The sequence below is a fragment of the Talaromyces stipitatus genome, genomic scaffold, assembly GCF_000003125.1.
Source record: "Talaromyces stipitatus ATCC 10500 scf_1105507295523 genomic scaffold, whole genome shotgun sequence".
Lineage (NCBI taxonomy): Eukaryota > Fungi > Ascomycota > Eurotiomycetes > Eurotiales > Trichocomaceae > Talaromyces > Talaromyces stipitatus.
Window position 1 is genome coordinate 2,454 of NW_002990113.1, and position 22,538 is coordinate 24,991.

Genomic DNA, 22,538 nt, shown 5'->3' on the forward strand with positions numbered 1-22,538 from the left:
ACAGGGTTGATATTCATGTTCCGACGCTAACCGTTCCCACTTTCACGTATGGTAGACCCTGCTGTAGCTGCCAAAGATAGCTTTGAACCGGTCTACAATCTTAATTCACTAGGTGTTGGGAACCCTAGTTCAATGAAGTCTTAAGTGCAAATACCAAGACACCACGCCAAAGCAGGAAGAGCATGGGGCTTTTAGGAGGGTAGGCCGGGAATTACACATATTTAGCGCACTAGTGCCCTATAAGGTAAACTCCGGGCGTAATAAACATCATTCATTCATTCATTATATATATCTAATAAACGACATCCACACCAGACTGTGTTTAACCGGTCAAACTAGCATCAAATTGAGACACCTAAGAACCATAGTTTAATCACAGAGAGTACATTCTTCAACAACTTTAGAATCGGTGTTCAAGGCTGCTCAAAGTAGATGCCTAGAGCAGAAGTCCATGTAGCATAAGTACGTATCATCAGCATCGCAAGAAAACAGTGCTGCTGCTAACTATACACGATCAACATGATAGATAAGCTCCCTTCTGAGCTTCTCTTGGCGATTTTCGATCTGGTAATCTTCTTCCGTGGTGCGACAGCCAATTTTCACTAACATCCGCAGCTAGTGTCGGACTACGATTGGAATAGTATTAGCCTAGTAAGCCGGAGATTTTATCAGCTCATCATACTGCTCAAATACCGCACGATTACATTCTCCTCAGAAAGCGAGTGGTCTCTAAATGTTCTATATACACATCGTTTCATAGCGATTGTTGGTATTTGCTGAGTGGTTGGCCCATCCTCAGTTTGCGAAGATTGCTCGTTTCTTTGCCTACCGTTCCTTGCTCGGAGATTCTCTAACGTTGGGAAAATAGGTGCGTTTTCTGGCATCTCGAGCTTCTGCATGAGGTCTTTCTTCCCCTTTAGATACTCGAGAAGATCCTTTTACTCCATTTTTGCTCGAAAGACCTTCTCCCATTTCTTCCAGTCGTTTGGGACGGAGAGGAATTGCTCGGTAGCAGCGTTGTTGGCGTTTCTTACAGAAATTTTGTCGAATATTGAATTGTCGAATGATATAACCGTTTTTCAATGATAATAATTCAGGCCTTTAACTGTTGGAATCCGTACATATAGTGTAGGAGCTTATGACACAGGCTTGTTAACAAAATTGTATGTGTATTAATGCTTGATCGATTGAACCCCTCTGGTTTCTGACATTGGGAATTGTCCTCTATAATGAAGAATCCAAACCCCTCGCTTGAATTCGTGTTTCTTGCTGATTGGCAACCCAGTTGGCGAATTGGGCTTCTCAGCGGATTCCACTAATGATATCTAACATCAGGCTTCCAACAAGTTACTACAACTACTACATCATCATCGTATGCATCAAGCGATGAATCCGAGATCAATATTCACTTATTTCATTCCTATCAGGATAATTGGTACTGACTTCGCGAGTTTATTCAATAATGCAATCTGATGAGAAGAAAATTGACACAGTAAGTACATCCAATCCGAAACAAGCCCCTCATACCATACATAGCCACTCGATCAATATGCATCTTCCATAAGGTATATTGACAGTCACAGTCAATGCAAACCCATCTGCGCAAACGTAACTTCCAGATCTCTAGCATGTGTGACCCCCTCTACAGCTTGATGATTCTGCCCTCCAACTGGCTCTCCGCATTCAGGACACACAGCCCTCTGCATCGCCATACCGCATTCCCCAATGGTGAACGGATGCCCATTGCGACAATAATACCAATGGCCCGTACCACTAAACTCGCGAGCCATGGCCGCGATAACAGCCATGCGCTCTTCATTGGTTACTGCTGTGTAAAAAGTCGTGCCGCGAAGCATCTTCTCTGCGCCTTCAATATCGGTTGCTAGACCCTGGGTTTGACCAGGATTTTCGTTGCAAAGTGTCTTGGCTTCATTGATCGCTTCTTTCCCTTCTATTAAATGTCGTTCTGCCATCTCGGGCGATGAACTGTGTGATCGCTCAAAGGCGTGGAGTTGAGCAAGGAATATGTAGCCCTCCGCCTTATGGAGAGGACGCTTTGACTCAGAAGCACTCTTGATCAATGTTTCACATTCGGTTCTCATAGCTGACAGATCCATATCAACTTTTATTTCACCAGCTTTAAGAGCATTACGACGCATCTCCAGAAAGTCCGCTAGCAATTCAATATCCAGTCGAAGGCTCAATGCCGTTCCTTGGAGGAAACCCTTAGTTTGCAGGACCTCACTGACATCTCCAAAATCATCAGAAGTATTAATAGTATTCTGCCGGCGGCGTGCATTTGTGGCTAGTTGATGAACTCTGATGAACGGTTGCTCCTCTGGGGAGACTCGTTTCTGGTACGTGGAGATGCGCTGCCGCAGGTCCAGAATCTCTTTCCACCTCCCGTTTTTTTGGGGAGAGATGATAAGTCGCATGTGCCGAACTAGTGCATTTCGTTCATCTCTGATTCTAATGGTTTTAGGCCAGGAAGTGGACCTTTCGTTTTTGGTATCCTGCAACTGTTGTTTCCGCTGCGGAAGCTCCTGCGCGAGAGGAACGTACTCGCGGTTCAGATATAAGATCAGTTTTTTCGTAGACTCATCCAAAATAGCCCGACGTACCAAGCGTCCGTATCTGGCAATATTCCTCAGCGGTCCACGACAAGTAGCACAGGTTTTGATATCGCTGATGGAGAACGGCTCTGACGAAGTGGAAATTTTACTCGGTTTCCTACGTTCGTCAAGCACGTAGTACTTGCCGATATCCATCAGTCCGTCCAAGGTTTCTGTCGTGAGGAAATGCCCACATTTGGGGAATATACACGGGTTATCGTCAAGGTCGATGTCTTTGTATGATTCTCCTAAAATGAAGTCGACAGGGTAATCCTTGATCTCTTCACTGCCGCAGATTTGACAATATTTTTCAGGCGGGCAAATCTCTCCGCAGACTGATGGGCATTGATGTCCACATGCCAGCAACTGGTCGCATCTCAGTGAACATGGGACGTGATCACAGGGGGCAGCACAAGGCATCGAACAAGTACTGTGCGGACATGAAGAAAGACATTTCTCTTCGGCGCAGGGTGTGCACGGCTCCGAACACTTTCGCGCGCATTTGGAATGTCCGCAGTCAACTTCGCAGGGTGACTGGCATGGTGGGCATTGCTGTTCACCGTGGCAAGGGGTGTCGCATCTGTGAGCGCATGTATTCTGGTTTCGGCCACATTTCTGTCGACAAACTCCATGATCCGTGCTGACATCCCCTGACTCAGTTCTTGTGAAGCACTTGAAACATTGGTTTTTGCACGAATGGCCGCATGCCAATACACTCCCGCATTGCATAGTACACCTGTATTGAAGCAAACTGACATCAACGTGACATGCAACTCGAACTTTGTGGTTGCAACTTGGAACCGTCTTCTCGACAAGCACAGAGCAACGTACGGCCGACAAATCCTGGCTCTGCCAGCAGGGAAGCCTTTGCGCCAAATGACCACAACTAAGCTGCCTATCCGCCTGAAAGACAATTTCTGTACATTTGGAAGGACACTTTTCACCACATTTCTTCGGACAAGGATGAGAGCAACCCTCTCGTGGTCGCTGACAAGTTTCTAGGCATTGAACAGCATTGTGGAGGATCTCCGAATGACATTTCTGAATGCATGCATGTCCACACGACAAACGTTTAATGCAACGCAGATCACATCCACCTTCTGGTGAGACCCGTGGAAAATCATCCGGTTTTGATACAGTGATTAGAGTTTCGGGATGGCGTGGGCATTGCAACTCCAAGCTTGTGCCAATATTCTCGTTGCGCTGGAAGATATTGATGACATCAGCCCACATCGGGACATGCATTGCGGTTATCGAGTTTCCGATTATGTACATGCCATGCTTTGCTCGAGAAAGAAGAACGTTGATTCGGTTGGAAGTACGGAGGAAACCACATTTGTTTTGCGGATTACTGCGCACCAGTGAAATTACCACCACACTCGCCTCCTCTCCCTGGAAGTTATCGATTGTGGCTACCCGCAGGCTTTGAAGAAGTGTTCCTTTTACTGCGATGGGAGTTGAGGCCAGCTCCTCATCTTCTTGGAGACCAGCCTTGTCGAGATCATCTTGGTCCCGATCTCCTAAAGTGATTGCAAATGACCTGCCCAGTCTCCGCCTCAATTTTTGCAGCTGACCCAGGTAGGGTGTCAAGACGGCTATTTCGCCACTGCCATACTGTCCCTGGCAAACCAGGTGGTTGACTAGGGCAGTAGTCATTTCAACTTCGTAATCGTTCCATCGCGACGTCGCTGATGCCTCCGCATTTGATGGGTTGCCCTCTGGTTCGCGGTGATCCAACCAAAACAATATCTTCCGAATTCCCCTGACTTGAGGATAGTCAGATACCGAGGGAGCATCCTGAAGCTGCGGGTACAATGTCTCACGCACAAGCTGAGCAATTGACGGATGCATCCGTCGTTGGGTCTGCACGTACTGTATGCAGACGCAGCCCATGGCACTGTCTATTTCAACAAGACGTTCAAAAAGCGATACATCCAATGAGTATCTCTCTCCACCATTCTTATTCTCGCGAGAGAGCTCATAATTCTGAACCTGCGGACGGAGCTGATAATGGTCGCCAATAAGGATGGCATGCTCGACTGATGGGAGTAAAGCAGTAAGAAGATGCGGCTCGAGTACCTCACCTGCTTCTTCACATAGTACAACTTTTGATTTTAATCTTCGAAGCATATTGAGATTTCTGGCTAATCCAGTCGTCGTGACACCAATGACATCGGCTTGACTGAGGCAACGCAGATCTACTTCGCTCAGGATATTGTCGAACTCACGTCTAGTGTCTTTATGAGAAATGCATATGTTGATCAACTCCTGATGCATCTCGTCTTGAATTTGTGCCTGCCAATGTTTGTAGAGACTCTCTCGCTCAGGCTGTGACATTTGCCAGAGAGAGACCGATTCAAGCTGTGCGACACGTCGAATGTGCCTCGTGGAGGCTTTCCCACCTGACTTCCGCCATTGATCGAACGCTTTTCCAGGATTATCTTTATGTGCATGCTGGAAACCATCTTCGTCAATTCCGAACAGCTGATTGTAATGTGCAGGGTAGCTGTCGCGTAAATGGGTCATCACACGCGTCGGCGAGATATCATCTCGAAGACCAATTTGGTCGAACTCCTTCTCGCATCTCTCTAAGGAACTATGACAAATCCACAGACTGCCCTTTTCCATCTTTGTTTTACTGAAGTTCCTGGCAAGCTCGTGGAGATTGTAGGGTTTCAGGCTTTCGGACTTCGACTGTCCCCCCATGCGAACGATCTGTTTTGTGACATCCTTTTGCAAAAGAGACTCCAACAACTGATCGAGCGCATGGTTTGTATAGGTAACGCAAATAATTGGACCTAGGCTTTTCTTTCCACGTCCCTTGTTGGCCAATAGAACCTTGATGAGAGCAACGCCTGTGTAGCTTTTGCCGGTTCCAGGTGGACCCTGAATCAGACCGATCTTTCGTTGCAGCGTGTGGATAAGGGCAGATGCTTGTGCACCATCCAAACTCGAATTCTGACGCAGCTTTTGCAAATCGGTAGGATGGCCGACACGAACGAAAAAGTCACTGTTATCATTCATCAGGCATCGCAGATTGAACTGAAACCCAGGTTCGGCTGCGTAGAGAGGGGCGGCATAGGTTGGAGATCCGGCATGAGTGCTGTTGGGGATCAGCAGTTCAGAAAACGGAAGATTATCAATTCTTTTCATCAACTGAAGTGCTTTCAGTGTTGGTTCAAACGCTGGTAGAAGAACACCTGGAAATTCCACAAGAGCGATGTGCGAGTCTTTTGTGGTGTAGTTGTTCAGAACCATTTCAATACTTCTGTCGTTCAAGCTGGTCAATTGCAGAAAGACGGCGGCTTCTTGAGAATCTTTCCATAAAAAATCCGAACCCCTGTGCTGAGATTTGTTATCATTCTGTCCTTGTCGCTTATGCGCCGTAGCTTGCGGGTTGATGACAGTACAGAAAACCACAGAGTTTCTCTGCAGATGAGGCAGACCAAAGCCCCAGATTGCAGACGTTTGGACATGTTCACATTCCTCGCGTCTCGGGGCCGTCATTTACCGACATGAGTCGGCTGAGAAAAGCCCAGCTTGAACTGAAATCCATCCTTCCAATGAAAACCGAGCTGCACGATCCTACCACTCTGATATACATTAGTACGTTGTTGGCTTTTGTGATTCAGGACGCTTCGTGATGGCTGAATCTCGGAGTGGATAGCATCTCGGAGCAGGCCGACGGTATCTTCGCGCAGCAAACGGAAGTTGCGATCCAGAAGTCCGTGAAAGCCATTGACATGCCATTGTGTTGGGTCGAACGGTGGAAGATACTCGTGACGGCGACTGGAAATCTCTTGAAAGGTTGGCATAATGCGAATCTGGCAGATGTCTGTGTGGTCATTGTCATGGCGGCCACCGGGGGGGTCGTATGCAATGACGAAAGAGCCTCGCACTTTTGGCCCTTGAGATACATTGTTTTGAGCCATGTTTGGCAGTGAGACACCCACCTCAAAGCGGCGGAGTAAGCGCTCTAAATGCACTCGTGACTCGTCAAAGGATGCTCAGGATGATCGGTGACCCAAGTGGTGAATATCAATTGGAACTGACTCGCACAATTCTTGAGAGATACTGAACAAGGGCTGTGGAATTGAGATCCACAATTCGCGAGAACACCAAAACAGAAGCATCTAACCACTCCAAGGTAGACTCATCTTTTGTACAATGCATGAGAACTTCGGAACAGAAGGTCAGAAGCTTTGAGGCTCTGATTCCTCCTACTCCAAACAAAAAATTGTAAATGGTTCCGACCGGCCGTTCGAGTATCAACGATTGTAACACGTCGGGATGGGAGATAGTTTTCAGGAGGGGAAGAAATAGAGTTTGGAATAAGTGTTCCTTCGTGCTTGTAGGAAGTTGTTCAAAGTTCTGTTCGACCAGCATCTTGATACAACCAAGACCACCGTCCTCAGAGAGCTTCTGAATGACTGCTTGACGAACACTAACATCAATCTCAATAAGTTGATGCGCTTTTTGAAATACCAAAGCAAGCTTGCCGCTAGACAATACGGTTTCGCTGTTGAGGGGAATACTATGCTTCCAAGATCGAAACTCTCTCCCCGAGTTAGACAAGCTGCCGGACGGCCATGAAGGTTTTCCCTGGGTACGAGAGGGTTTCTCTCCATTTGCTATGTGCTGAAACTTGCAGTTTTTGTATTTGCATGTACCGTTTCTCGCAAAATAACGACATATTCTGTCAAAATTAGCGGGATGGGCTTGAAAAAATGGGGATGATTGAGAACGAACTCTTGAGGTTCCATATTGACAACTTTATGTAAGAAAAGCACCAGTCAAACGTATCAGCGATCTATTCTCACAAGTATCTCACGTATCGAGTATTTTGTAAAGAAGGAATCTATCTTTTAGAAGCCCAGCTTGTTGGTGGATTGAGGCTCGATAAGTCTTTCAGGAAACGACAAAATCAAGGATTGTTCTAAGATAGTTAAATGATAACAAAGATGAATATGAGGAAGTCTCATCTCAAAAAGAAAAAAAAGGAAGAAGTCTTCTACGGTGTTTGTATGCTCTCTTATACTAAGGAGCTCATTGTTTGACCGGGACATGCCGTCAAAATACAGCTCTGCTTACAGCCAATGGCGACCTACCATTTTTCCTTTGAAATCATTCAGAAACAGCATTCAAAATAAAAATAAAGATAAAAATAAAGACATTGGAGCCAATTGTTTGTGATGCGAGGCTGTTATGAAAGGATGTGCCACAAGGCTGAATTTACCTGACATGGAGGCCTCCTACTACCACTATGTACCAAACTATATGTCTCCCCATTGTGCTGTGACTTTCTCATGGTCCCAACACCTTCGTAAGATCATGGGACCACCTGTGAAGGCTCAAGCATCAATCATATTGGAAGAAGTAATCTAGGAAACTAAGTATGGAGAGGAAAAAGAAAGAATATCTATATATGTCAACCTTTGGATTTAATAGTGGTTGTAAGTCCTCATTCTCATTTTCGTTTGGACTTTTCTATAATGCCTTGAAACTCCTCAGACCGAACCACCCTCCAAAACGGGTACGTATTTCTTCATCATTGCAATAAGTAAGTCGTATGAGAACTGCGGGACAGACTGTAAAAGTGCGTCTTGGAAGGCGGCAACCCCGGTTTTACTGGCACTCCGCAGTGTGGAAAAATGCTCCATTGTGATTTGTACAGCTATGTCACGTAGTCCTCGGTCCTGTTCAGGAGTGGTATTGTATATTTCAACAATCACCGATGGGAATGATCCTGCGTCCAAACGTTGAATTAGCGCGCTTTTAAGTTTTTGGCCAGAAAGGATTTTCAGGCCCTGAATCAAAGGCGATCAGCAAGGGAGTATATCAAGATATGGAACGAGAGAGGATCCAAAAGCGGCGCTGTCCCTCAGCCGCATCAACATCGTGTTCATTTTGGGCTATGCTGTGGCTGTTCGGTACGTTAAACGAGTTCGCGCCTTCTTCAACTGGATTCGGTGCGTTTTTCTCAGTTTCCCCGCGATTAGATGTGACGACATGGGTTTCGACCTGGTAGTCCAAGGTGTAGAGATATTCGATCACCTGCTTCACTAAGGCAGGCTCTTCATCCAGCCTCACCTCCCCGCTCAACGCTTCCTGTGATGTAATTAGCTCGTGGAGAAAAACTTGATGGGTGTATGAAGGCCTACTTGGAATTTTCCATCGCAAGCTTTTGCAAAAAAGTCAGACCGTGTACAGACAATAGATCGATGAACCGCGTAAGACTCCTGACCACACAATATAGTCAGATCGCTGTATTTTGAGTTGGTCTGCAACCTACAAGGTGTTAACATACGACCACAATGTCAGACCTGTGAAAAATACCTTGCCAAAGCATCCAGGAGTTCTTGGCCCGGATAAGCGTCTTGAGCTTCGGCATGTGATGCTTTTTGCCTGCGAAGTGGGAGTTTTCGCGGCATAACGAGATAGCCGTTCACAATATGTATTGTTAAAAATAGGAGATAGGAAATGTTTGGTGGAGTTCAGAACTGAATAGAGCAAATTTGACATTCACACTATGACATAGAAAACTAACAAGAGGTGAGCTGGGAACTAGAAACTATCTACAGGGAGCAGGCCCGTATTTATGCTTGAGCATGTCTCCAAAATCCTCTCAGAGTCTTCCAACAAAGCCTGCAACAAATCCTCAGAAGAAGAAGCTATTCTTAGGTTGTGAATCGCATAGAACAAAGCTCCTCACACAAAATCCTCTCAGAGTCTCCCAATAAAGCCTGCAACAAAGCCTCAGAGATAAAGTTATTCTTAGGCAAACCCTCCTCCTCTAGTAAAACGATTATGAAGAGGTTATAGATTAACCTAGCAGAGAGGGGAATTTGAAAAGTCTCGGCCGCTTTCTTCAGATAAGGATCGAAGATGATAGGAGATACCATTTGTTGTTTCTGCCCGTTCAGATCTACACCAAGGGTAAGATACTGCAAGCCCCGAATAAGTGTCCGCCGCATGTCGCTGAGTTGTTGAAACTGGGTGTCGATGAGGCAGGCTTTGCAATCGCATACGAAACGTAGAGCTTGATGGCGCTCATGTCTAAGACGACATTCGAAATCTGTATTATAGCAAAACGTGATCTCGTGACCAGCGGCAATATCCTAGGTCGCAAAACTCGTGATAATCTCTTGATCGGTGTTCGGGATCTTTGAATTAGGTATACACGAATGATTGAAGCGAGAGTGAAGAAGGAATAGACCGTGTATTGAAGTGCCTTTAGACCGAAGCGAATTATCCCTTGAGATTGCAAAGGAGTTCTCGGCGAAAGCTTCCTCCATATATGTGAATGACCGAGAGCCATTGTCGCGGAGGCAGAGGAACTGCTCTTTCTCACTCGGACTCAACTGTTGAAACGCTGCCCAAACATCTCCCTCCGTGATCTCTGTATGTGGCTTCCGGATGACAAAGAGGGGCTTCTCAGTGAAGATTATCGATCCTCGCTCTATTCGTCTGGTAGCAAAAGCACCCCATCCTTTTCCAGGTGAAGGTTTTAATTTGAACGGCTCATCGCTGGGCACTTGGAGGCTATGGTATGCTAGGAGAATATTCAATAGCCAGACGACTTACGATGACCCTGAAACATCGTTGTTCATCGCAGTAGTGTAAGAACTCTAAGTTGCGAGATCTTTTTGCAAGGCCTTCGAAGTGTGTTCTACAAACAAAATATAACTTTCGTAGGGAATCCAACGGAAATATGCTCGACGATGAGGCGGGCGGAATTTAGTGTTGAAAGATAAAGGCAGCTTTAAATCTTACCACAATTTTACCACAATATATTTGCTCCGTAGTTATAGTCTGCAATATGGATGCAAGAAGGCTCCAACCCAAACGAAACTTCGCTACGACAGACTTAGTCCAGATTAGAATAATATAATGGCGTTCAGCAGCCCATTATTCTAGACCGCGGGAGAGGATTTTATTTTATTTCCTTCGGTAGAAAAATTACAGATATGGATTTTCTAATAGCTATCAAAAATTATATAGAACTTGCAGCAGATGCGTCAGCTCAAAAATCTCTGCCTCGACAATTTGAAGCAGACCTTACAAAATCTTATGAATAATCAATCGACACGATAATATTTTGAAGCTATCTCGGCTGTGATGTCGCTACATGTCATCTAAGCACTAAATCTTTATACTCCGTACAGAAGGATGATCTACATGACTTGAGAAAATCTGTATTATGAATACGGAGAATTAGATACTCTTAGTCATCAAACATACCGTATCCGTTGTTACAGTAACCTGAGAAAGAGTTTTGTGGGAGCTAAGAGTGGGTCCTTGCACATCATCCGAGGCCCACTGAGCTTAGCGTGATCTTCTACCCAATCCTTGCCCGATTGGGATAATGCTCACTACTTGAGGGTCCCCTTTCTAAAATGGTTCCATCATCACGTTCTTAGTTAGTGCACTGCAGTTTCTGGAAATAACTCCTGTCTACTGACGGCGCAGTGGTTTGCAAAAATGTTTTGCGCTCGCTCTTACTTGCTTCAATTGTTTTAACATGTTTTACACTAACCTGATGAGCAGGCGAAGCATCTCTGATTAATGATGTTCCATAAATTTCTCTTGATTATTATTTACTGTCTATTAATATGACCGGGCTTGTAAGCCAGGTAAATTCATGTCAGGCTTTTTAGAAAAAGCTGGTGGGGGTTATCAGACTATGTTCAATTCCTCTACTAAACATACAAGAATGTTGTGGTGCTATTATATAAAATTTGCTGCCAGAAGTATCTTTCATGGCGCATACGTGTTTTCTTAACATATTGTCGTATACGAAAGTGGGAGTCAAAAGTGAGAATAATACGCTAAATATTAGTCTACACGCCAAAGGGTACTAGAAATGTACTATGGTACTCCGTATATCATAAATAATTACGGCCAGATACAGTTTACACACCTCTAATTTGTCAAAAATTTCCGTATCTAGTCCCTTCTAGTTAGGTTTCAAAAAAGAAAACATGAAAATATTCCAAGTAAAGACTAGCGTATAGACAAAGGATTACCATATTGTTATCACTTTTGACTCCCACATCCGTAGCTTGCACACTACTAAGGCACTTGCATCATTGATGGCTTTGTTTAAGACACCTGTGAAGGAACGCTAGTAATTAGATGGTTGGCATTGCAATAAACTCGGATCCTGTAATATGGCTTGTACATGTATTACAGCTACCCTAATCCTGTCTAGTAAAAACACTGTGCGGAGCCACTAGCGCCAAATGTGAGGCAGTGCTCATAATTCGTCCAGTAGTCCTTTTACGCAGTATGTAAATTGTCTCATGATGTGACCCAGAACTAATTCCTGACGGTTGTAGTGGACTCCAGCACATCTCAACCAATAATGACATTCTCAGCCGAGGCAATAATTGCTCTAATAGCCCTCCTTGTCGCTTGTGTTCCCGGGCTACGGTTTTTCTTCAATAATAGACGCTACTTCTATCAATGGTGGGACAAGGAAAATGATGTTGAGGGTCAGGCCTTGGCATTGTCAGGTACCTACAAATTGTCTTGGCTTCCTGCAGATATCCTTACTGAGCGAATTATCAAGGCTCTCAACCCAGCTTCCCCGTCCGTGTTTATACTACCGGTGATTCTTGTCTCTCAAGGACTTCAACAGGCTATCCGCCCCAACACCATAATGACTACCCTTTCATTGGGCCCTTCTATAGGGAAACGTCCGTTTCCCTTTACTCCAAGGTGAGCTTAGCATGGTTCGCATCTAACAAAAGCCTCTTCTGATGTTGTCTAGTTTACCCATCTAGAAGGTTTTTCGAGACCTCCCGAGCCTGGTTCCTCGTTGCGAACGGGGTTTCGAAAATGACCACTCTGTCTTGTTACTCTCATCTAGGTCATTTAGGGGAAGATGGTTGAATGCAAATTTCGAACGTTTCATTGGCTGCGACGGAGGATAAAAGCCATTTAGAAATGTTTAGTGTCGGAGCGTGAATATCAACCCTACTATGTACGCGCGCGCGTGTGTGTGTCTATTTAACGGCCGTGGTTCGTGACTCGCACACTTCCCACCGATCCCTACTGGGACATAGGCCGCGAGGAGTAAACCTCGGGCTTCGAATCATCTATCAGATTATATACAAATAATATACTCTTTGGCGCATTTCCATAGCTGCCGTGGTCTTACAGGAAGGTCCACTTCTAAGTGGGCTTTAGGTATTTGCCAGCTGCAATGGTCCACCTACACTCCATGACCCATTACTCCACTACTATCATAGCTGAATAGTAAGTTTTGCAAAGAGAGAAAGAAAGAAGAGAAGAGAATGAAAGAAGGAAAGAAGAAATATAAAGGAAGAGTAGGGCTGTCTTAGCTAGGTGCTAAGGAGAGGTTGGCGAGGGCAGATATCCTTAAAGAAGTGGGTCTCTGCTAGCCATGAGGCTAGCTTTTGTGCTCCTTTCGCAGTACCTAAAAGAAAAGAGATAACCTTAGAAGGGGGCCCAGGAGGCCGAGGGGCTCGTCTCTTGGCTATATGACAGAAGAAGAAGAAGTGCAGAGATGCTTTTCGTGCTCCGCACCGACAGAGAAGATAAGCATCATCGTGGTTGAAACGTTTATGTAGTCCGCAAAGTCTCCATGACTAGTACGGGCTGCAATGATACAGCCGAGGTCAAGTCGGTTGAGTTGAAGCTCTCTAGGGCGCTTAGGGGATGTAGCTATTTCTAGATCTTGATACCTCTGTGACCCATCGAATCATCTCCTTATCAATACTAGCAAGCAGCTGATCATTGGTCACTACTGGATGATATCAATCCTCTGAATCTATACGATCAATTCACCGATTTCTCTACAAGATGATAATGTACATGGGAAAGAAGGAGAGAAAACATACAAATTCCTGTTGTGCATACCACTTAATATAGGAAGAGAGAACCGTGTTGTTTCCCCAGGGTTACCTTTGTAAGTCTGAGTATGCAAAGTAATTCCGGGGTATTTCCGTAACTCCGGCGGCCAAGGATTGGCCAACCAGTGTCACTCGCCAGATCTGGAGATGGTTTCATGGATGGCATCAGTGAGGGCTCTGTCCCGAACCACCGATATGGGGTCAGCCCATAACATCCTGGATCCCTAAATTCTTCACTCAGGAGATCCACGGCATCTTGTTCCTTGCAAGACATATCAAGAGATACGCATGTTGTCGATCTTGCTACTATATAACTAGCTGTTTTAACATAATTATATAGCCCATCTTGAGTGCGGTTACTGCAAAAAGAATCACTAGTCATCATATTTTTTACAATTTACACTGACGGAATTGCAATACATCATCAACGTGGATTTACAATAATAGAGACTGTGCCCCTTAGTTATAGCAGATGGTTTCTTACTAAGATACCGTACGGAGAATTACATGATCTTGTGCTAGTCTAATAACAAGCACTAGATGCTTTTCAACAGGCCATGCTACGACGTAGACTACATGAAGTTGCATTTCACACCGTCCATACTTAACCAAAGATCAATTACAATATGGCTAACCATTTGAAGAAATTATATCTCGCTCTTTACTAGGAGCTACTCGTTTTCCGAATCCGTATCCATAGTGGTGAGTCCATAGTGGTGAGCCTTCTGGTAACACGGTGGGTTCAGGGGCCATTAAGAAGGCGTTATTGACAGCGACTTCGCGTCTCAGTCTCAGTCTTTCCACTTGAGCCGATGATTTTAACATAGTTCGTGGCGCTGGATGGTTCGGGTAGTATCCAGTTATATGGCCAACTCGTTGACAGTTGTAACAAGTTGGTTGGGATCGAGAGGTTTATCTCGACATTGAGAGCAGATCGCAAACGTGCGATTCGTACGTCTTCGGTCCAGTTCTGACCGCCAGCGAGCATGAGGATCCTTTGAAGCTGACAAGAAACTCGGGGAATGGGGTGTTACCTTGTCGAAGGCGGTTAAGATCTGAATTAGCTCGCTCAACAAGCTGAGGGTCATCAAACAAGATACTGAGATAGCTGAAAAGTTATTGAGGGTTTCTCCATTAACAGTTGCGCGATTAAGGCCGTATTGACGGATCCAGGGAAGATAGCATCCTTAGTCTTTCCTTCAAATCGTGAGTGCGCATACCATACTTGAGCATATGCGCCTCCTATCGCAGGCCCTCGACGGCTAGCTTGGCTTGTAGTTCAACAAAGAAAGAGAGAAATTGAACACAATTTTCGTCAGAATATTGTGCCGGGTGGATCTAGGGCATGTCGGGGCCTTGACAGCTGCTGCGGCTCCTGTGCTTGAGGCACATTTTCTGGAAGGGTAGCCTCATTCGAAGTTGCTGAAGGGGTTGGAGTTTGTAACAACCAGCGAGCTTGACGTTCATTCAATACCTTCACAGCACCATGGCAAATGGGCGGATACTCATTGTGGCAAATGGGTGAATGGATGCCACAAGCTGACGAGCCTGATCAATGTGGTATTGTTGATATCCTAAAGGATACCCGCTATCTGATTTCCTAATCCGACACCGGCCCTCGCTTGGGATCACACAAAAAGGGGCGCTGGCACTCGCCTTCTATCTTAGAGGATAATCAAATATTACTTATTTTGAGGGTAATAATAACTTCATTGGTCTTCACTTTAGAGCAGTGGAACCAACATATTCTTTCTTCCAGGTTTAGATATCTCGTTACAGATTCCTAGTGGAATATAAGTGTGGGCGCTCACACCATTTCTGATTCCAATTTCATACGAAAGCCTTCAAATTTCGCAGGATGGGTGAAACTGCCATTATTCCCTTTGCGTGTATCGTCATATCTAGCCTGCTTATCTTTTTTGCCCGGATCATACTGCGTGAACGTGGCCAAGTCCTTGCGGCAGAGACTACTGATTTAAAGACAATTTACCATACACCGAGTGAAAACCGTTCAGTCATTGCGGCCGAGATAATTCACGGTGCGAGAAATCAGTATACAAAATACGAATCCAAAAGCGTCCCAAGCGAACCGATACAGCGAGGATTTAGAATTCAAAATGCTTTTACAAGCGACAATAAATCCTACGTTGAGGAATTTGTTAAGATATCAAGGAATTTGATCAACATATCAAGTGACAACTGGGAGATTATTGTTTCAGCGACTCAAGACGCTGTCAGGCGATGGAAAAGCGACGCGCAAGGTGCTTGCGAATCTCGACGTGAAGTTGAACTCGTACCTATGGTACAGTCAATAACTCTGAACGCTGTTCTGACAGCTTTTTTCTTCCTTAGGAAAAAGGTTACTACCAACGACGTCACCTTCAAATCCCTTAGTAACCTGGCTGAGGCTATCAATGAAACATGGATTATGTCCAAGAAAGAAGACACCTTCATACCATTCGAACAGAATGATAAATTACGATCAGCCCTTATTGAGGTGTTACCAGACGGGAATATCTCGGATCCCTGCGAGAACCCGTTAAACTTGATATTACCTGGTTTTGAAACCATGTGGCGAGTGGTCTTACGAGGCTTTCTTGAGGTCGCATACAAAGCAGGTAAAGAGCATCCAAACTGGAGGGAAGCGCTCATAGGCTACTCTGAAAAGCCTACCGCAGAGCAATTCAAGCGAGCCTCTTCACCGGACGGGGCGTCTGCAAAAATCTAATCAAGGAAGTACTTCGGCTTTATCCACCAACGAAACGGATATATAGAGCCTGGAAGGAAGCCAATTTCCCTGAACCGAAGATCATCGCCGCGGATGTTGAAGCTTGCCATCTGTCAACAAGCATCTGGGGAAAAACAGCTGGAAAATTCGACCCTTTACGTTGGCAAAAATTGACAAAGGAGCAAGAGGAAGCGTTTTTAGCTTTTGGTTCTAAGCCGTTTGAATGCCCAGCAAAACCAGTGTTTGGGCCACGGCTAGTAGGTGTACTGGTTGGAACCTTACTTGATGCATTTCCGCATCACTGGACGTTGGTTTCAGCCTATGGAGATGCAGTGGAATTCGGCACGGAGAGACTGAGTAACGAGAGAATGGGATGCTATGGTTTGTATCTAGAATTGATTCGCGACTAATTTGGTGATTTCAACATGCATTCGTGTCAGTGATGGCGCATGGAAACTCGTGTTAGGACATGAAAATCGGAGACTGCTGGGTTAATTGTTGAACGGATCCCGTCGTGATCTTTGAATCGCGTCCATGCGCACCCTATAACCCTAGGATTCGGTTAGGGTCAGAGTGCGTTACCGCGCAGTCCGTTCCAAACTTCTGAATCAAGTCTAAGCACACGTGGTAGTGGTAGTGTACGCGCATCAAATAGATCATATCTTAATTCTTCTCATCTTCCTCTCTCACCTTTACTGAAGCCTATGTATTGTCGGATTGCTGGGTTAACTTCAGGCTAATCCTGAATAGTATTGTACAAAGGATGGGAAAAGAAGAGGTGACTATCAAGATTGTATGTATTCCGTTCTCTGTCTCCGTTTATCTGTGATGGTGCCAATCCTGTGTATTGGAAAACCAACTATCCTACATACAAGGTATGCGTATCGACGAAAATATTGAACATGAGGACAGGAAGGAAGGGCTCTGCTCTAGCTGCGTAGCTAGCCTTTGTGTGTGCTCTACACGAGTCACCTTGCCCTATCCATCTCCGACATCTGATGTCAAGATGATTTCCTAATACGGCACCGATAGGGTTGTGCCCTATCTGCAAACCAGGAATAGAAGGAGACTCAGCCGTCACACTATCCATCAGGTTTCAAAGCTAGTTTTGATAAAAATCTTTGGCAGGGTTATTTGCGAGGTATCATGAGGGTAAACATTAGTGTTGGTTGCTTCATGCAATCGAGATGTGCCAGATAAGCTGGCTTTCCAATGAAGCCATCAAATGAAGCGATCAATCCGAAACTGTTATGTGTAAGAGAAAGGTCTCAAATTTACCCCATGGGATAGCTTACAAATCAGCTCAGGAGAAGGTCTATATAGACGCGGCTTTGGAACATGATGTACTTAGAGATAAGGACAGACAATCGAATACATTTGACCATAGTACTTGGAGTACCATCTGATGCGCATGTACGAACGTACGTACGTTGATTTATTGGCTTTATAAGCCAACCCACAATTAGGCTGAAATCTAGGTGCCGGATATATGCCCTAAGGCGCCTTTTTAGACCTGTAAGATCGTACAGTCGATCTCTCTGCCTCGTTTGAAGTCCGGATTATCTAACAAGTCTTTAGAGCTAGATAACCATAAGCAAGATCAATACAGCTCCTATCACAAATCTATAGCCAACACACACAGTTTTCTGTATCTTGGTTAAGGCCATCTTGTGACGGCTGGGCATGGCTCTGCCTTCCCGTCTCAGTTCACGGATAGGGCTAGGAGCCGTGTAACCCTATCCGCACCGTATTGGGAAGTCACATCAACATCAGATGTCGGAGCTGGATAGGGAAAGGCGCGTTGCACAGAGATTTACATGAGCAGTGAGAACCTGGGCTTTTACTTCATTTCTTCCTTTTTCCCTTTTATGCTTAATATTACCTGTCGACAAGCACCTCTTGTACGAGATAGTTAGCCAGAATAGCGTACTCAAACCAAGCAGATTGGCACTGTCACAATCTGTGAAAATCTTTCGTCACACTGAGAAGTATCAAGAATATCTTTGTACTGTCGCATCGTTTGAATACCTCCTATAGAACTCAGCAAAGAAAATATGCAGTTCTCAGAATTGGAAACAAAAGATCTTCCGATAAGCATTCACCACCAAGGAGAAACACTCCATAAACCCCCAGCCACTCTTATCGCGCGTAATGGGACGAAGTTTTTCAGCACTAGTGAGAGTCAGCACTCTGCCACGTCCCTGGATATTATCCAGTGACTCCAAGGTAAAACATCTGCCGAGGATGCCCAGAAAAAGAAGACGAATAAACTAAATAGAAGGAGGGAGAATTATACAGTTACTTAGTTATTCTGCGGCTCTACATCCGAGATTGGAATGAAGTTGAGGTACATAAATGTCAGCGCTATATTATTTCTGGTTTTGTACATAGAAATAAATGACAATGGATATCAAAAGATATGTATTAAGGACTAAAGTCTTTTCTGTCGTTTTAAATCATCTCGTTGTTCCTGAACTGTGAAATCCAGAAAGTACTGATGTCTTAATGCGCTTTGAGACGAATGGTATTGCTTTAGGGTCCCATTTCAACATATCTGCGATTAGGGCTAGCACTGGCCTGACCTTTTGGCCCCTGTCTTGTGATTCAAGGACCTTAGGGACTGCTCATGACGTGATTTGTACTCCCTAAGCCTTGGATTCTTATCAGGGCGCCATGGATTAACAGACAGCAGCCAAGGATGATGGTCTAAGAAGATTTCGCACCCAAAAAGGCTACTCGCGTAAATATCGACTTCCTCATTATAGCTTCGAGCTCCATTTCTGGTGCAAGATGATGTACAGTTACTAGCTGGCCTCGTAAAGAGGGAATAAGACCAGCGCTATCATCCAATTTACCAACCGAACCAAGGTCGAGGATTGAAACATGAAGATGCCCAAAGCTAACTCCGATATTGCCGGGCTTGATGTCTCGATGCACAAGACAACGTGAGTGGAGCCATTGAAGTCCCAAAAGAAGTTGTTAAAAGGCATGGACTCGAATATTCTAAATTGGATTCGTTCAACGCCATCAGTAGCCAAGTCTCGATCAAAATGAGGCGTCAGCAAGGCAACAAATTTAAAGAAGAACATACCAAGTCAGATTCTTAGCAACCATCACTACTGAGTGGCTGCGTGCCAGTCGGTCTCTTTCTTAAGATAGAGCCCTTCTCTTACAAACCAGCTCTGTTTGAAGTTGCTTAATGTCCTTTTCAAGATCACAGATTAGATTCTGTGAGCGATTTATTGTTGCCCCTAGGTCACGTCGCTCACATTTCCAACGCTCTAATCGTTCCAACTCCTTTTTGCGGTGGTGAAACTTGATTTCAATCTTCTTACAGAGCTGACATTTCTTTGATTCATGTCCTGTGAAGTTCACCAGTTTCATGCCACATGTCTCGCCCGTCCAGCACTCATAATTGCACTGGTGGGAAAAGTTTGTCCAGCTCCAGTCTCCACAAATGAACCTTTTCTGATTATAGAAGCACATTTCTGGATTACTTGTCAGTGAATTATACTCTTTTCATATCCACAGGATTACTTACTGCTTACTCGAAAAGAATGACGCAAGCTTTATTGTATTTTTTTGATGCTAGCTAGTCTAGAAGATGTTAAGAAGCTGTCGAATTTCAACCACTGAAACTTATCTAGCTTATCCTTCTCATCTCACTGGTTGCCTCGTCTCCCCCAGATAATATGCGCTGGACCGACGGATTAATGACTTATATTAGCGATGTTAGGCTAAGTGCGTCCATACTGAGATCGCAGTTTCATATCGATATCTAGGTGGGGAATTTCTATCAGCTGGATCTTGAAGCAGCACAATGCTGTCTCATCCTAAAATGTGCGGAGAGTATTTCGACTATGTACATGCAATATCCATTAGGATTTGACATGGGCCTGTTATTAAAAATACAATACTGTAAAGATAGGTCTCTATGTGATTGTATCACGTTACATTTATGGCATGAGTGCCCACGTCAATATGCTTCACGAAGCTATAAAGTTGTAGCAAATAGGAGCGTAATGGAGGCAGGCTAGCCTCTAGTGAGGCTTGGATCCATGGTCTATTTATTCGAACTAAAGAACTACCAATCAATGCTAACAGCTAATGAGATGGATGGCCCTATCAGAAGGATGTAATCTGTATAGAGGTGGGAGTATGGTATTAACCGTGTTACGGTTATGGCTAGGCCTAATACGAAATCTACAACTTGGCTCTCATTGGCCGATGACTTTTCTTCTCTATAGCGATTGCAAAACTAGACATACACAATACATACAATTACACATCTCAGAAGGCACGGAGAATATACTAGTACGTGTATCATAATTGATTACAGCTAACTCCTCCGTATGGAGTAAAACGGTAGGAGAACCACCGGGGTCATCCGATTGGAGTGGGCCGATCATGGGAAATCTTAACTACAATACAACAACCAAGACATATTTAATTGGCTATGTTATATCCTGGTCACAAAACAATGCCCTTTATTCTTCTTATCGATGCCAATGAAAAATGCTAAACCCATCTATATTAAACCTGGGTCCGATGCTTGGATGTGAATAAAAGAATTTTATACGACAGGGCTAGTTAACTATGTACGTCCAATCAAGTTGCACGTACCGAGGACTCCATGCTTCCCTTCTTCTTCTTTCATTCCTTTAGAAAATGGTAACACAGAGGAGTTATTGTTCTTGGTACAGTATGACAATGGAGAGATCTCGGAAATGAAGGCGCAGGAAGCGCTGAAAAACCCGGAGGTTTGCATGGAGGTAACAGACCTCAAGAACAAAGAATGAGATGTTGGATTAGCAAGCTGGTAATGTGAACATTGACATGACATACATAGTAAGCAGCAGTCAGTTCTCATTGCACAATTTGTGGGTCTCATACACTGGCAGCGAATCGCGTACTAGGAACATCAGCTATCTAGAGTCCGGCTAAAATTGCCCCACCACAATTTGGTGGGACAATGGCACTCTATACTTAGTGCACTTGGTAATTTTCGTACTGGTGAAAAGTCCCATGTGTGACCCCATGAAGATTGCAGCAAGGCCTTCTCCGACGTGAGCATCAACGCTTTGTTCAAGCTAAGTCGCGTGGTTGCTGATCAATTGTCTAAAGTCATCGAGCTTGGCGCGCCATCGTCGTATACATAACCGTAAACGTTCCCACGTTTTCTCGGAGCCAACATCCAACCGACGCCAGAGTCAAACTCATCAGCTGAGTGCAAACACAAGACCATCATCGAAAGAGGCAGCCCTTTTCCAGAACATAAACTATATAACGCCAATACCTACCACCCTGGCTCCTGACTATAGTCCATACATGCTTATGCTGCAACCCTATTATCACGTTGGATCTACACTAGTCACTGCCGATTTCTACCAGATCCTAGATTTATCTATGCATATCACTGAACCACGGGCGATGGTATCTCGACCTATTTTTACCGCTAGCCCTCCACCTGCATTTTTCAACCAGTATGCGCAAGTAATGCAACAACCCAGATATGGCTTCACCCCTCGCCAAACTGACATTCAACTACAAGATCAATCACCAATTCCGCCATTTATCGCGCAACAACGACTTATGGCAGGGAGCGTTCGCTTACAACAGCCACATATCTTACCAACCGATTCGAATCCTCTACTCGATTGTTAACCTCGTGGGCTTTGACTGGGGCGCAGACATATTCGTCATCAATAACCACTAAGTATGGAACGCTTTGAGACTCGTCAACCATGCTTCTGACAACGTAACCCTAGTTATAGCTGTTGCACGCGTCGGAACTGGCATTGGGTTTAAATTAGATAAAGGTACAACTCAAAGCAACATGTTGAGATTGTACAATGCGGGGGCTTTAGTAGACACTATTCTTGATCTAAATAACAATGGCTTAATAGTGACTCGCTATCAGGCCATGCCAATATGCTTCAGGCATGGGCTGGTGATGAATCGAGTGTTTCGAGGCCAGTTCCGCAGCAAAGGTTGAAGCGGAGAAGAAAATTAATGATATACTTTCTTCAGGTCAGTCTTAAGCGAACATTATACAAATCCTTTATTAACAAATTTACAGTTGAGAAGAGCATAAAAGAAGTACAGACTACTGCTCAAAAGACAAATACAGCAATTGAAATCCTAGATAGTGATCGACGGCGCGAGAAAGTAATTGCGAAGCTGCCGTATGCAAAGGATTCCTTAGGGTTATTTGATGAAGGCCTGATCAAAGATGCCATCCGAAAACCAGAATCGACTTGCGCCGTCAAATCGGAGCATGGGCCGAGAATGGACAAGGAAAGTCGATATTCTTGCTGAAAG

The 22,538-nt window shown here is 44.7% G+C and overlaps 6 protein-coding genes across 6 annotated transcripts, besides 2 other annotated features; 2 read left to right on the forward strand and 4 right to left on the reverse strand.

Annotated features, from left to right (window-relative positions):
* Nucleotides 1–1,583: 1,583 nt before the first annotated feature.
* On the reverse strand, nt 1,584–7,375 carry TSTA_059720 (NF-X1 finger and helicase domain protein, putative; the record flags this gene model as incomplete). Its single annotated transcript, XM_002339820.1, has 6 exons — nt 1,584–2,978; nt 3,044–3,391; nt 3,444–6,098; nt 6,215–6,604; nt 6,666–7,250; nt 7,283–7,375. 6 exons carry the CDS (start codon nt 7,373–7,375, stop codon nt 1,584–1,586), a joined length of 5,466 nt encoding a protein of 1,821 aa, XP_002339861.1.
* A 380-nt stretch (nt 7,376–7,755) lies between these two features.
* Nucleotides 7,756–7,781: a microsatellite.
* A 338-nt stretch (nt 7,782–8,119) lies between these two features.
* On the reverse strand, nt 8,120–9,043 carry TSTA_059730 (uncharacterized protein; the record flags this gene model as incomplete). The annotated part of the gene is made up of 4 exons (XM_002339821.1): nt 8,120–8,358; nt 8,465–8,720; nt 8,774–8,900; nt 8,949–9,043. 4 exons carry the CDS (start codon nt 9,041–9,043, stop codon nt 8,120–8,122), a joined length of 717 nt encoding a protein of 238 aa, XP_002339862.1.
* A 152-nt stretch (nt 9,044–9,195) lies between these two features.
* TSTA_059740 (uncharacterized protein) lies at nt 9,196–10,212 on the reverse strand (the record flags this gene model as incomplete). The annotated part of the gene is made up of 2 exons (XM_002339822.1): nt 9,196–10,164; nt 10,197–10,212. 2 exons carry the CDS (start codon nt 10,210–10,212, stop codon nt 9,731–9,733), a joined length of 450 nt encoding a protein of 149 aa, XP_002339863.1. The 3' UTR covers nt 9,196–9,730.
* A 2,671-nt stretch (nt 10,213–12,883) lies between these two features.
* Nucleotides 12,884–12,927: a microsatellite.
* A 2,420-nt stretch (nt 12,928–15,347) lies between these two features.
* Nucleotides 15,348–16,627, forward strand: TSTA_059750 (uncharacterized protein; the record flags this gene model as incomplete). Its single annotated transcript, XM_002339823.1, has 2 exons — nt 15,348–16,201; nt 16,264–16,627. 2 exons carry the CDS (start codon nt 15,348–15,350, stop codon nt 16,625–16,627), a joined length of 1,218 nt encoding a protein of 405 aa, XP_002339864.1.
* A 1,653-nt stretch (nt 16,628–18,280) lies between these two features.
* TSTA_059760 (uncharacterized protein) lies at nt 18,281–19,207 on the reverse strand (the record flags this gene model as incomplete). Its single annotated transcript, XM_002339824.1, has 3 exons — nt 18,281–18,389; nt 18,800–18,997; nt 19,077–19,207. The coding sequence occupies 3 exons, from the start codon at nt 19,205–19,207 to the stop codon at nt 18,281–18,283; spliced, it is 438 nt and encodes a 145-aa protein (XP_002339865.1).
* Nucleotides 19,208–22,148: 2,941 nt separating this feature from the next.
* Nucleotides 22,149–22,535, forward strand: TSTA_059770 (uncharacterized protein; the record flags this gene model as incomplete). Its single annotated transcript, XM_002339825.1, has 2 exons — nt 22,149–22,193; nt 22,248–22,535. The coding sequence occupies 2 exons, from the start codon at nt 22,149–22,151 to the stop codon at nt 22,533–22,535; spliced, it is 333 nt and encodes a 110-aa protein (XP_002339866.1).
* Between the last annotated feature and the right edge of the window lie 3 nt (nt 22,536–22,538).